Genomic DNA, 13829 nt, shown 5'->3' with positions numbered 1-13829 from the left:
GATATTTGACCTTGTGGCCGCTATTGTCCCCCTTCTCCGATGACTCAGCAGGTCTCGATGACGCCCGGTGGATGGATGATTTCTGTGGAAAGAATCCAGCTTTAAAGAGAACATCTCATACACACGAGATGATATATACACAATGGCATCGGAATTTGTACCCGAGACATCTGAAATTGGTTCCTTGACGGCACACTCGAACGAGGATAGCCAGTTCGTCGGTAGCTCCAGCGGCGTCTATTTCATCAAGACAGTGAAACGTGCATTCAACAACCTAGATGGCCCAGGTTCATCCGAGTCTAATTTTCCCACAGCAGAGGAAACGCTCGTAGGCGCTGAAACATCACCTCGCGATAAGCGCCAGCGCACCTCATCCGTCAGAGAGACTGCTTCGTCCTTGGAGGTGGTTGAATCTCCCACAGAATGGACATACGACCCAACACTGACGGCGTCTCTGGGAAATCTCCCTCCCCCAGATGTGACAAAGGGCCTGATGATGATGTATTTCAAAGTCTGGCACCCTCTATTCCCGTTTCTGCATGGTCCCACCTTCCTACAGGCGATGGAGAAGGTCTACTCTAGTGGGAATCAACCTCAGCACACTCAAGAACCCTGCATAGACCACCGGAGTACATGCTGGACAACCATTTTCCAATGTGTCTTCAATCTGGGCAGTCTGCTAGCTCCGGAGTTAGATCTACCATCCGAATCGAAGATCCAATCACCAAACAGTTTCAATTCTCTGCTCGGGACTCTCTCCTCTCGACATGATATTGTTTCCCTGCAAGCGCTTCTAGCAATCCAAGTCTATCTCGTCGCGACCATGTCACTTCGACAAGCATCGACCGTCGGAGGCTGTATCCTACGCTCGATGCTCCATGCCGGTCTCCACCGGTGTCCATTTCGATACAAGCAACTCTCCACGCACGACCGACAACTGCGGAAGCGGGTCTTCTGGTGCGCCTATGCGATAGATAGATATCTGAGCCAGGCTTTGGGTTTGCCGCTTGGTATACAGGATTCTGATATCGATGTGTGTTTGCCTGCTGCCCGGGAAATGCATTCTCCTCGAGGCCAGACGAATCAGTCTGCGAATGATATCTCTGCGTCTCAGCACGGGAATAAAGAAGACCACGGCAAGGAAAACGTTCTTGCTAGCTACGTTGATTCGGGGACTTTGACGGGTCGGGCGTTGGAGCTTTTCCATAAATCAATATTGGTTCGATCCGTCCGTCGCAGTTCCGTGTTGTTCCTCGTGACAGACGTGCATAAGTGGTGGAACGGACTTCCTGCCGACCTCCAAAGAAAGCCGGGGGCTTTTGAACAAAGGGTCGGATCTGCGATGGCAGATAGTGCGTTTGATTTTGCTCCTTTTTTCACTGTGCTGTATCAGCATCTCATTCTGATCATTCATCGGCCTTCGCTGTCGCTGGATCCATCGACTGCGGAATTCTGTTCTGGATTGCAAACTTGCATCGGGGCTGCTCGGGCTATCCTTTCGGCGCTCAGGCTGCAAGTTGATAGTCGCCAGGCTTTATTCTGGCCCGGTTTCTTGTCGGCTGCGTGGATGTCTGGGTTGGTTTTAGCTTTGGCTTGTCAACTGAACCAATATGTGTTGACGAAGGGTCTTCAGTATGTGACGTGTTTCTATTTACCCTGGTTGACCTTCGGTTGATTACGATGTACTAACTATCCGATAGGGAAATTGAAGAATTTTCGGGATTCCTGCGTTTGATGTCCACTCAATGGGAGACAGCCAAACACTGCCACATGTCGCTCTCAGTGCTGGCTACGAAAATCAAACAGTCAGAAAATGGCTCCGATCCAGCAGCAAACTCTCACGCATATGTGACGAGGGGCTCAGAGGGAAGCCCGACACTTGTGGAGTCTTTGACTGCACGCGAGGAGAACAGACGGAGACTTGGTCGTCTGTCGCACTTGCAAGAAGAACCTGGCTCCGTAGAGCCGTCTGAGATTGGGCAACAAAGTAACGCATGGGGAGAATCTACGCACAGGGGACATGATCCCACGCTGGTTCCTTTGGCGTCGATGCATCCGTCACAAATGAACGAGCAGCACATATTCACCGATACACCCTCTTCACTACAGATGGATTTACTGGACACGAATCCCGCACAGCTTGAGGGGATATCGAATTTCGACTTGAATATGGTGGATTTAATCGAAGGCGCTAACTTCGACACTCTGTTCGATATGATCGGGCAGCAATTTCCAAGCTTCTAAAACCATGCTACTACACTACTGATTCAAATCACACAATAATCTAACGAATCTACATGAATAATACCAGAAGAAAACCAAAATAATGCATATTGTTCACGCAGTGTGTATGTGTATGTGTATTCCTCTCAAACGCTCATCATCAAATCCCCCATCCATTCAAGGCATAACCACCCTCAACACCCTCACCATCACATCAATCCCGATCCCGCACCTCCCGCCGAAAAAGCAAAGCCCGATTAATCCGCACTCTCCCATTCCGAATCTCCTGGCAATAGTAGTCAGCCTGCAGTTCCGCAGCCGCGAGAATAGAAGCCTTGTTGGAATGGTAATCTCCGGGCACCTTGATAGAGACGCACAGGGGGTAATCATGATGCTTGGCATGAACGGAGATGGAGGCGGTGCTTGTTCGGATGTAAGCTGCGACTGTGCGCATGAGGGTCTCGTCGTCGGAGTCTGAGTCCCGTGCCTGGATGAAGACGTTCACCCAGTTGCTGACTTGGCGTGGATCGTACTCGGGTTCGGGAACTAGCTCCCCGTCGAAGTAGAACATGCCCTGCATCTTTCCCGTGGAGGTGAGGATGCCCATTCCTTGGACCAAGGGTTGTGGGATTTGCTTACCTTGTGGTTGTTTTGCTTGTGTGTGGTGAAGTGGTGGAGTGATTTGGAAGGAAAGGAAAGGTGGAAGATGGGAAGGAGGTGAGTTTCGAGTATTGTGGGATTGATTATATGGGCTTTGTTTATATACTCTTTGCCTGGTGTTTCTCTATTGTTTATAGTCGGGAGCCTGGGTAGGAACAAAGGAGGTATGGTACAATCCTATTTTCAAGGCTTTCATCTATATCCATGGTGTCTTTGTGTCTCTGTAGGCATTGAGTCTTAAAGGAATCTTCCAGCAGCTTGAGGTCTGCCTAGTTTATGACTCGAAAGGAATCTGTGTATTAGTTCTGCCTACTCTATTGACAATGGGACTTTCACAGTTAAGCTTGAAAATACACGATGTGTTTGTGGTATCCTATTTTCGACTAGTATTATGGCATAACGGCATAGCGACATACAAGGCGATGCTATCGCGATATACTGTATCAGAATCCCGGAGCTATGGTTTAAATCGAACTTCTACCACGTAGATATTGTTGACACCATAGAAAAAAAGCAAGTCTAAATAATCTATAAGTCATTAAGCATCAGGAAATAAAAACACCAAGTCCGAGATCAAAAGCCCCGTCTTTCCCCAATAACCAAACCCTATCTCCTCCGAAAAAGTAAAGCCCGATTAATACGAACAGACCCCGTAGCGACCTGCGCTCGAATATTTTCCGCCAATACCTCCGCAGCAGCGAGAATCGACTCCCTATCACGATGTCTTCCGGGCACCTGGATCGAGATACAGAACGGGATATCATGGTGCATAGCATGGGCGGTGATGCTAGCGACTCCTGTGCGGATGCAGGTGATGGCTGTGCGCATTATAGTGAGGTCATCGCATCTGTAGTCATCTGCATTGAAGAATACGTTCACCCAGATTGTTGTTCGACAGTTGTATGCGGGCTCTTGTAGCACTCTTCCGTTTTGGTAGAACATCCCTTGGAGATGTTAGTTGGTTGATTTGGGGTTGGATTTGTGAGTTTTTGTCTGAAGGGACTGACCTTGTTTCTTTTGATGATGAATGGCTGGTTGAGTGTGAGTATAGATAGATTCGAGTAGTCGAGTAGATTTGGCTTGTTTGAAGGTCCGGTTGAATGCTTTCTGGGTAACTGTGATGTCCGGATATAGGGTGATAAGGCCGTTTAAATGTTGGACTGTAAGACAAGGTCATACTGATCTTGTTTCTATTTCTTTTATAGAAGGAAAACAGGTGTCATATTGCTATAATGACATTTCCGGGGTTCTTAGTTCTTGGCCTCCTGATCTGTTCCGTCTTGCGTGAGATGCCTTTGAGATTTTCTTTATGGATGTTCATACAAATTTGACAGTTAAGTGATCTTCTGGATTATTCTGAGGAATATATTGCTCTTTACTCAAGAGGAAAGTGTGTATAATTCAGTTCCTGTAATCATCTTTCCATATTTTGTGTCTATTGATATTCAAATGCAGGGTCAACTGATCAGTTTATCCAAAGTGATATTTCAGATGAGATGAGACGAAAAAGAAAGACAAAGAGACAAAGAATAGAAGTAAAGAAGAAAAATAGAAAAAAAAGACAATAAATTATCTCAGACCTTCTTTCAAGCCAACTTCTCAATCTCCAAACAAACAGCATCCACAACCCCCTGAGTGTCAGATGTCCCCCCAAGATCAGGAGTCAAAGTCCCCTGGGCACAAACCCGTTCCACACAACCCATCAACTGAGCAGCAGCATCCTTCTCCCCAATCCAAATCAACATCTCCGCCGCCGACCAAAAAGTAGCAACCGGATTCGCAACCCCCTTCCCCGTAATATCAAAAGCACTCCCATGAACAGGCTCAAAGATCGACGGACTCTTGCGCGTAGGATCCAAATTACTAGAAGGCGCAACACCAATCGACCCAGCCAATGCAGCAGCAAGATCCGACAAAATATCCATATGCAAATTCGTCCCGACGATCGTATCAATCGACTCCGGCTTCATAACCATCCGAACAGTCATCGCATCAACAAGCATCTTATCCCAGCTGACATCGGGGAAATCCTTAGCCACAAGAGCAGCAATCTCATCCCATAACACCATCCCGTTGCGCATGGAATTGCTCTTCGTGACGACGGTTAGGAACTTACGCGGCCGCGACCGCGCTGTCTCGAATGCGAAACGCATAATTCGCTCGATGCCTACCCGTGTGAACATGGCTACTTCCGTCGCGGCTTCCCATTGCTGTCCGACATGAGAGCGGCCGCCTTGGCCTGCGTACTCGCCTTCGGAGTTCTCGCGTACGAGCATCCAGTCGATGCCGTTTGTTGCCGTGTTGAGGGGGCATTTGGTTCCTGGGAAGGTTCGGACTGGGCGGACGTTGGCGTATAGTTGGAGTGGGCCGCGGAGGGCGAGGAGTAGGCCCCAGAGTGAGATGTGATCGGGTACATCTGTTCATGTCAATATTGCTGTTTGCCAGTCCAGTGGTTTGGTATAATGTATGCAGTATAGAGAACATACCGGGTGCCCCAACAGCACCGAATAATATAGCATCGTACTGGCGTAGAGTGTCGAGGTAATCTTCAGACACATATCGTCCGGTTTGCTTGTAGTACGCGGTTCCCCATGGGGTATGCTCAAAGTTGATATTGAATGTGCCGAGGGTCTTTGCGAGTTTCTCGACGACCTGGATAGTAGCGCTGACTACCTCGATACCAATGCCGTCGCCTGGAATAGATGCAATGCGGTATGAATTGTTTGAAGCCATGATGAACGAGGAAATATGTGGAACTAGAGAAGATGTGATGAGTATTTCCAGACAGATAAATGGTCAGACTATATATAAAACATGTCTGCAATCAAAGATGGCTGATAGTTCGCCCTGCCATATACAACTTTTGACCGAATGGCCGCTGTACCGACAAGCTTGGCCTTTCGGCAGAACTTTCAGGCGATGGGATTTGCCGTTCGCCACTGAACCACACTCACTTCAACACCTCCTGAATCTGCCACACAAGAAAATAAAATGCCATCGAAATCAAAAGCAAAAGCTCCAGCGCGTATAACAATCGCTTGCAACGCGTGTCGCTCGAGAAAACAAAAATGCAGCGGCCGAAAACCCATCTGCGAACAATGTCATGAGAACAATCGACCGTGCAACTGGCCCGAACAACTTCGAAGAGGACCTGAGAAAGGATATGCCGAAGCACTGGAGAATCGACTCCAACTCACCGAGAGCATTCTTTTGAACCTGCTTCCACATGTCTCAGACGAGCAGCTTTCGGCTGCGATTCCTCGTCGAGAAAGCAGCGGCACGTATGTGCCATTTCCCAGACTTGAGAAGAGGGGGGTGGAGAGTTGGTCGCATTTTCCCCTTGATACTTCTCATGGCATTCGGAGATGGCAGCAGGCTTGTACTGAGCCTGAAAAGGTGGGCTCGGAGGCACAGCAGGAGGGTTCTAAGAGAAGGCGTTTGCAGAATGAAAGCTCGGATGGTTCGGTTCAAATGCCTACCACAACACGAGACGGCAATGGAAGTACCAATGAAACACCTAACCGTACGGTCCTGGAGTCGACAGGTAATGCACATGAAGGGACTGCTCCGGTGGAGAGAATAAGTTCATGGCAGGGAGCGCCTTCGTTTGAATTTCAACGTCAGTTCCTGTGGTGAGAAAGCAGAAGTAGGCTTCTTGCTTCAAGTCTGTTCTATATCGTTTGAGATACCCCATTTTGCCATATATCCCCCAAGATCAGCCAATGAAGACGAATCTTGAACCACTACCTGATTTTACACCGTAGTCAACTAATTAGATACTATATTGTGTTTGTACCCCGTATCGTTCTATGGTTCAGTCTTGTCATTGACTGTGAGCTAGCGATGGAAATCTCTTTCATGAAATATGAATAATACGTTATAAATATAGACTGGCCACGGGTATGTACGCTAAAGATCAATGATGATTGCCTCGCGAAGCATGAGTGATGTTCCCTAAACCCGCCGAGGAATCTACATGGCCTGGCACCAGAAATTACTGGAACTGGCCTTGTAGGATCAGTATCACCTTTGAAGCATTCTACTTCTAAAAAGAAAAAGGAAAAAAAAAATGATGGGGGTCAAATCAAGATTCGACCATTGCGTCGTCGACGTCATCAGCCTCCTTGTACCTCCCATTTCTCGGGGATTGGTACATATGGTACATAGTTGTGAGAGTTGACCGACGAGCATATTTTAGTTCTGACAGGGGGGGACAGCTGACCCCACCCCTCGCAGGTGTCGCCGCTTGGTTACGACCACCCGGGGGGATACTATATTGGATTTACCCTTTCACATATAGGAACATTTATTTCTTAGGGGTTACTTGCAGTAAAATTAGCACTTTGAACCGAAGTATAAGAACCCGCAGTAAGCTTTGGACATAAGCATTATAAGTGTGAAAAGGTTCACCACTCCAACTATGTCTGGGAAATTCTTTTGATATACGAATAGTGTAGGATAAGTACCTACCTAGGTGTTCAGCTTTAAAACGTTTGACCCCAGAGAAAAAAAAAGAAGAAGCCACCGATAGTTCCGGAGGCAGAGTCAAAGATTATCGCCGACAGCGACTTCAATAGTATCGTGTAAGCTCGCGCACTTGGAAACTTTTTCTCACGGAGAGAGTCGACCGACGAGCATATTTTAGTTCTGACGGGGAGCCAGCTATGAGATGCTCACTCATATTCCCCACGCAGATGGCCGCAACTGCCGCAAGTTCCGCCGTTAGGCTACGGCCACCCGGGGGGGGGGGGGGGGGTGCTGAGTTAGGATGACTCTTTTACATATAGGAACATTGCTTAGCTCGTACTTTATCTATGGCTCACTTTTGCTTATTTAAATGTGAAGAGGTTTTTCATACTAGTAGAATATGGCTGTTCTTAGAGAGATTATATCTCTGTTTGCAGGCCCTAAAGGTTGTAGTCTCGCCTGGACAGCCCTCATCTCACCGCTTCTTGATATTTGTAAAGGGGTTGACACTTGGAAGCCAGAATATAGAGCATCAAAGATTGACTAATATCAAACAAGTTTGGCACACATGGAAAAGGGAAGCAACACATTACAGGATGAGAAGTGAAATTAACGAAACCACTTTTGGCGCCAGAAACGTCAAACAAAGGTCTAGCCGCCCCTTAACCCCCTTATCACCGCCCACAATTCATTCCATTCGAAAAAATCACCTAGGCAGCTGTGCATCTTCCCAAAATGAGCCCATTTAAATCCTAGGACGGTGTTGCCTAGGCAATAAGCTCCCAGGTCTGGGAAGACTGGCCAAAACTTCTTCGCACGGATGCAGACATCTACAATGACATTGGAGTCCTTCTTTCCAAACAATTTAGTCATCTTGAATGTGCCCTGTTCGATTTCCTCACCACGGGTGGTTTCAATACCTGCTTCAAGATGACGTTCACCAATAATTCCAGCGCTATTATACGGTTCCCACTGCCCGGCGCCATCATGTTTCCCGAAGAAAAAGTCCGCAATGAAGTCTCGATCATGCAATTTCTCTTAGAACAAACCTCAGACAAAATCCCAATTCCCATACCTACCATATTTCGCTGGGCGGAGACGAAGGAAAGTCCCTCGGAACTGGCCCCATTCATCATCACATAATAATCCGCGTAGACTGCTGGGAAAGGCAGTCCGAACGCCTATTCAATAACCGGGTACCCAATCGGGGTAAATGTCGCCATCAGAGTTGAAGTCGACGGGTCATTTCACACGCTTGGGGCGTTTGGCGACTGGGGTGTGGCTGGTGATAAGAAATACGAGTGCATCGAGTGCGCACTGGACGTCCAAGGAGAAGCCCAAGCACAAGAATTTGTCGTACTACGGCACGATTCAGCCCGACGCAGAGGAAAGTTTGTGACTCCGCCAGCCGTTCAACATCATGTTCCGAGGTTTTCTGTTATATCGTCAATAAAATGATCAACCTCCATTGCTCGAAGTACTGACCTTGAGCGTTGTTCAAGTCAAGTATTGATCCCATGGTTGTTTTTTCATTCGTCTAGAACCATGCACCTCCATTTGAAGGCTCCCTAGGATGGCCTAGGAGCTAGGATAATGTCAATGGAAGGTGTCTGCCATTTTTTGGGAGTGCGCTACATAATTAAATATAAGTTAGCTGGGGCCCTCACGGCAGATATAATGGAATCTCACAGCTCCCATTTTGTGGATTGCGGAACAGCATCTTGGGGACCAACCAGTTGCCAGTTCTCCTCTGGTCGTTGGTATCTTGACTTTAACACCAAGTGTGTCGCTTTCCCCAAATTTTGGGCAGTTAGAACCAAATGCTCGAGTGCGGCATTTTGTCGCGTATAAAAGCAACCAGTTGAGTAAAAGAAGTTGTTTGAATTCAGTGGCTAGATTGCTGAAGGTTGTAGTGTGGAGAATATGATGAAAAGGATGCGAGGAAGCGCGTTGTTGATAATTAATGGTGACATGTCCACGGGTGTCACATGAGAGACATGTGAAAACAAACAAAATCCAGAAAAAAACAACACTTTGATGTCTATTGAATACATAATAGGACAGCTTCATGTGTAAGGTGCCCTGCATCTAAAGTCTAGCCTCTTTCCCAAAATCGAAAACAATCTTTTCACCAGTCACCAAACTCTTCTGCAAAGCCGAACCAATAACAACTGCCTTCACCGAGCTTGAAAGGGACACTGGCGGAGTCGTGTTATCCAAGCAGGAAGCAGTGAACTCGTTAGCTTCCGTGAGGAAAGCCTCTCTGAAACGCTCATAATAATGCTTAGGAAGATCGCGTCTAGCTCCCTGTCCATCGTGGATCTCAAGGTGGTTCTTCCGGCCTTGCATATTGACTCTGAGTGACCCCTTCTCACAGATGATCTCAGTAGTATCTTCCTGTCCAGCAGCCATCATACGCGAACAGAAGAGAGTAGCAATCTTGCCACCGTCAAACTCGACCGTAGCTACCGCGTTGTCACGGTCCTTGCTCGAATCCAATGCAGTGTGGACGGCAACGACTCCAACAGCTTGCAGACTTTTGATATTGGTGTTCTCACCAAGGAACCACAGCATCAGGTCAATGTCGTGGATGGAGCAGTCGAGGAATATTCCACCACTGGTCTTGGCATAATTCACAAACGTCCCAGTAGTGTCGAGCATATCTGCAGTTTGGGATCTGAAGACCACTGGTCGGCCGTGTTGGCCTGAGACCATTCTCTCGTAGGCTTCGCGGTAGGAAGCATCAAATCGGCGCGAGAAACCGCACATGACTTTCTGGTTGGGGTGGGTTTTGAGAGATGTGTTGTAAGCATCGAGAACGGATTGAGCCTGTTGTAGTTAGCATGTGTCTCTGTATTTGGTCTCACGTAGAAATGCCTACAATCTTGATGTCAAGAGACAAAGGCTTCTCGCACATGACATGCAATCCCTTCTTAATGGCGGCAATGGTATGATCTGCGTGGACTGCAGTAATACCAGCAACGACTACAGCATCCAAGTTTTCTTTCTCGAGCATCTCATAGTAGTCTTTATAAATTCTTGCTCCTGTGAGATTTTCTGCTGCCCATTTGTGCTCGTTGGGGTCAGGGGAGCTTGCTGCTACCACCTCGGCACGAGGAGTAAAAACGTGATAGTTCAATGCGTGTCGTTGGCCTGTTTCGTGTCAATTGAAGACTTTCGCATAATTGTGAGAACAATGCTTACCCATTCGGCCAAGACCGGCAATACCGACGCGCAACTTCGGGGCTGACATTTTAAGAGAAAAAGGTGTTTAGTTTAAGGGAATAGTAACAGATAAACACTTTGAAAAATGCTTTCCAGGAGTAGTCGCTTCAACAATGGCTCAGCCGGGTTTATATACACAATCGTTGTTCGGAGTGGATACAATGCTTGGCCGGGAAAGGGAATCCGAATAGAACTAAGACTTGCTAACCGATAATACTATCCCACGCGCAAGAAGTATCGTCGAAGTCATTTGATCACTGAACCTATTTTGTTATATCGTCTGCATATCATTTAATGCATTTTAGAAGGGCCAATGTTAAGGTAGTATATGCCTCCCGAGTCTAATACAGACAAACTCTAGATTTTATTTCATGCCCAGTAGCTCAAATTGGCAAACCGCATTGAATATTTTCTAAGTAGTCTCTTCAATTATATGACAGACACTCTAGGGTTTCATAGATAAAAGCGCTTTGCTCTAGGATGAATGGGATCCCCGAAGCCGCCCCCGGGCCGCTAGTTATGGCTTAGTCTTTACCCCACGAACTTTAAAAATGGCATTCCGAGGTTGGAGGATTCGCTTCGGGGAGCATCTCCGTGGAAAGCTCTTTATGTTGTTACATACGGAAGAACGATAGATGGGAGCCCGAAGCGAAATATATTCATTGGGTGGAGATTATTTGTTGAAAGAATAACTTCCAAGGTCACAAGGTGGGCATCCTTTAGGTGTGAATAGCCCCCATACTGCCTTCCCAGGACTGCCTTCCACATCCATCACAATCTATACATGTAAATGGACCTCAAATTCCAAAATCAAGCCACAATCTCACAGTGCTCAGTGTCAAGATTTTCCTTCCCAGTGTGTGCCAAATCGGAAATAACCTCCGTACGGGCTATCATGGTTGCCTCCGTCCAACTAATTGCATTCCCAGCCTCATGTTTGATTTCAAAGAGTCTGTCGATCTGCTCAAGAGATAAATTCGCAGTCTCAACATAGAAGTACCAGATAATTGGCAGGAAACAGAAGTTGAAAATGGCAAAAAGCATGTAATACTTCCACTGGATGCTTGCGATGGCGGTTGGGGTAGCAACAACGATAACATAAACGAACAACCAATTCGTAGTGGTGGCAAACGAAGTACCAATATTGCGCATTTGCTGGGAGTTGATCTCTGCCGGGTAGATGTACGGGATCGATAAGAGTGACGTGCCGTAGAAGATGTAGTAGACGAAGATGAACACCACAGCTAGAACAGACATGCCCTTGTTGTCGGGTCCACCATACCGCAGTCCAACGGCAACAAGTGCAAAACAGACGCTGCTTCCAGCGGCGCCGAAGAGCATCAATCTCTTTCGGCCAATGCGATCAATGAGCATAGCTGCAACACAGCCCCAAAACATCAGTGACATGGAGTCAACGGCTGACAAGATCAGGGCCATTCTGTTGTCCAACCCAACTGATCGAGTGAGAACCACGGGTAGATAGTATGCGATAACGTTTGTTCCGCCAACTTGTTGAAAGAAGGCAGTACCAGCTCCAAGAAGGATTCTGCGCAATGTCTGTTGCTTGCTCTTGCGCTTGAAGATCGCCTGTAGAGGCTTCGATTGTTGGACTTCGGATTCATGGTTCACAGAAATCTCCAAGCTTTGTATCTCGTCCACCACCTCCTGGTCATCGGTTGGCTTTGCAAGGAGCCGTGCTAAGATCTCACGGGCTTCGTTGGCACGGTGTTTCATAACAAGCCAACGTGGTGACTCCGGGGCGACAAGAACGAAGGCAATGGTGACGAGCGCAAAGAAACATTGGAAGCCAAGAGGAAATCGCCAGCTCACTGGAGAGTGAGGGATAAAAGTGAATCCATAGTTCATCCACTGCAAAACGAATTAACATTGCCCCCTCTCTCTCTCTCATGTGCATGAAGTAGCTTACATTTGTGATGACGATTCCGAAAATATTCGTTACCAACTGGGCAACGATGAGTTTTCCGCGATGTTCTGCACGTGCAGTTTCCGATTGCCAGATAGGAATTGCAATTGTGTTCATTCCATTTCCGACGCCTGCAACAACACGACCGACAATCATCTGCGCGAGGGAATAGGATGCAGTTTGGAGAATCGCGCCGACGATGAGGATGCAGCACCCGATCAAAATTGTCCGTCTTCGGCCGAGTTTGTCTCCAGCGTACATCGTCACCAAAGTGCCTATTATGCAGCCAATATCATAAGTCGCAACTATTTGGCCTTGAATGGTCACGCTTGGGTTTTCAAAGGTCTCGAGGAACGGCTTGTTGTCCAAAAGCCCGCCAAAGACTCCCTGGTCATAACCAAAGAGGAGGAAACCAGCACCGCATGCTGCAGTAATTCTGTATTGAAGCCATTTCCCCTGTGCATTCTGGAAAAACATGGTGAGTAGGGTTTTTCGCAATGTAGCCAAGAGGTGTTATATTAGCATGGACCACTAGTGTGCAGTTTATATCAGTTTTTATACTCAGTACAATATACTTTCTATGATAGGACTACTCAGTAAACCAATTAATCCTATGAAAACCTGGGGTGTTGCAGAAAACGTGGGGAATCGAACCCCCACCCCGGGTTTTGATTCCCGTGAGGGTTGTCTATTCCCAATTAGGTTAGATTCAACCCCGGATATACCAGCGATTGGTCCCTGGAGGAACCACTGGAACAAAATTAAGACGACATCTCCATCACCAACGCTGTCGATCATAGACGATGAGGTCACTCATAGTTTACATATACGAGTCTACTCCGCTTGAAGCCCCAGAAATACAAATGCGGAGATTGACAGTGGTCCTTTTAGTAGACCCAATAAATGGCAGTGGAAACCTTGGAAGTTATAGTTCGGATTAAACATTTCCCCATTAAGATTACCCTAATATTACCCCGCACTTCACTTTGATCTTTCAAGCCACCCTCGATATTGCTAAGAGGCTAGGATATTCCAATCGCATAGTCTCATGGCAGCCAGAAGGACGAAGAAATATGCCAAAGCCCAGTGTCCCCCCAAAGAGGAGGCACCATGCCTCCATGGCATGCGTATCATGCCGGGAGAGTAAAGTCAAGGTGACTATCAATTAGCCCGGTAAAAATTGCAAGAAGCTAATCCCAGCAGTGTGACGGTGGTAAGCCCAAATGTTCCAGCTGCATGAACAAGCACCGCGAATGTCGATACCAGGCTGTAGACAAGAGAAAGTAAGTGACTCATCAGTGTCATTCCATAAAAAATGGCTGTTCGTTAG

At 47.2% G+C, this 13829-nt stretch overlaps 7 protein-coding genes across 7 annotated transcripts; 3 read left to right on the top strand and 4 right to left on the bottom strand.

The window, feature by feature from the left end:
- Positions 1–142: 142 nt before the first annotated feature.
- On the top strand, positions 143–2244 carry N7455_000323 (transcription factor domain-containing protein; the record flags this gene model as incomplete). The annotated part of the gene is made up of 2 exons (XM_040952149.2): positions 143–1632; positions 1701–2244. 2 exons carry the CDS (start codon positions 143–145, stop codon positions 2242–2244), a joined length of 2034 nt encoding a protein of 677 aa, XP_040817244.2.
- A 193-nt stretch (positions 2245–2437) lies between these two features.
- On the bottom strand, positions 2438–2830 carry N7455_000322 (uncharacterized protein; the record flags this gene model as incomplete). The annotated part of the gene is made up of 1 exon (XM_040952451.2): positions 2438–2830. The coding sequence occupies one exon, from the start codon at positions 2828–2830 to the stop codon at positions 2438–2440; it is 393 nt and encodes a 130-aa protein (XP_040817300.1).
- A 773-nt stretch (positions 2831–3603) lies between these two features.
- On the top strand, positions 3604–3801 carry N7455_000321 (uncharacterized protein; the record flags this gene model as incomplete). Its single annotated transcript, XM_065603787.1, has 1 exon — positions 3604–3801. The coding sequence occupies one exon, from the start codon at positions 3604–3606 to the stop codon at positions 3799–3801; it is 198 nt and encodes a 65-aa protein (XP_065462278.1).
- Positions 3802–4469: 668 nt separating this feature from the next.
- Positions 4470–5972, bottom strand: N7455_000320 (uncharacterized protein; the record flags this gene model as incomplete). Its single annotated transcript, XM_040952384.2, has 3 exons — positions 4470–5299; positions 5370–5639; positions 5846–5972. The coding sequence occupies 3 exons, from the start codon at positions 5970–5972 to the stop codon at positions 4470–4472; spliced, it is 1227 nt and encodes a 408-aa protein (XP_040817434.2).
- A 2591-nt stretch (positions 5973–8563) lies between these two features.
- On the top strand, positions 8564–8749 carry N7455_000319 (uncharacterized protein; the record flags this gene model as incomplete). The annotated part of the gene is made up of 1 exon (XM_065603786.1): positions 8564–8749. The coding sequence occupies one exon, from the start codon at positions 8564–8566 to the stop codon at positions 8747–8749; it is 186 nt and encodes a 61-aa protein (XP_065462277.1).
- A 689-nt stretch (positions 8750–9438) lies between these two features.
- On the bottom strand, positions 9439–10603 carry N7455_000318 (uncharacterized protein; the record flags this gene model as incomplete). The annotated part of the gene is made up of 3 exons (XM_040952197.2): positions 9439–10179; positions 10232–10503; positions 10555–10603. 3 exons carry the CDS (start codon positions 10601–10603, stop codon positions 9439–9441), a joined length of 1062 nt encoding a protein of 353 aa, XP_040817156.2.
- Positions 10604–11385: 782 nt separating this feature from the next.
- On the bottom strand, positions 11386–12976 carry N7455_000317 (sugar porter family MFS transporter; the record flags this gene model as incomplete). The annotated part of the gene is made up of 2 exons (XM_040952123.2): positions 11386–12444; positions 12503–12976. 2 exons carry the CDS (start codon positions 12974–12976, stop codon positions 11386–11388), a joined length of 1533 nt encoding a protein of 510 aa, XP_040817368.1.
- Positions 12977–13829: the final 853 nt, after the last annotated feature.

The sequence above is a fragment of the Penicillium solitum genome, assembly GCF_028829755.1.
Source record: "Penicillium solitum strain IBT 25940 chromosome Unknown utg000001l_segment0_segment0, whole genome shotgun sequence".
NCBI lineage: Eukaryota > Fungi > Ascomycota > Eurotiomycetes > Eurotiales > Aspergillaceae > Penicillium > Penicillium solitum.
The sequence above is the reverse complement of the archived record's forward strand: the minus strand, read 5'-3'. Positions and strand labels throughout refer to the sequence as shown.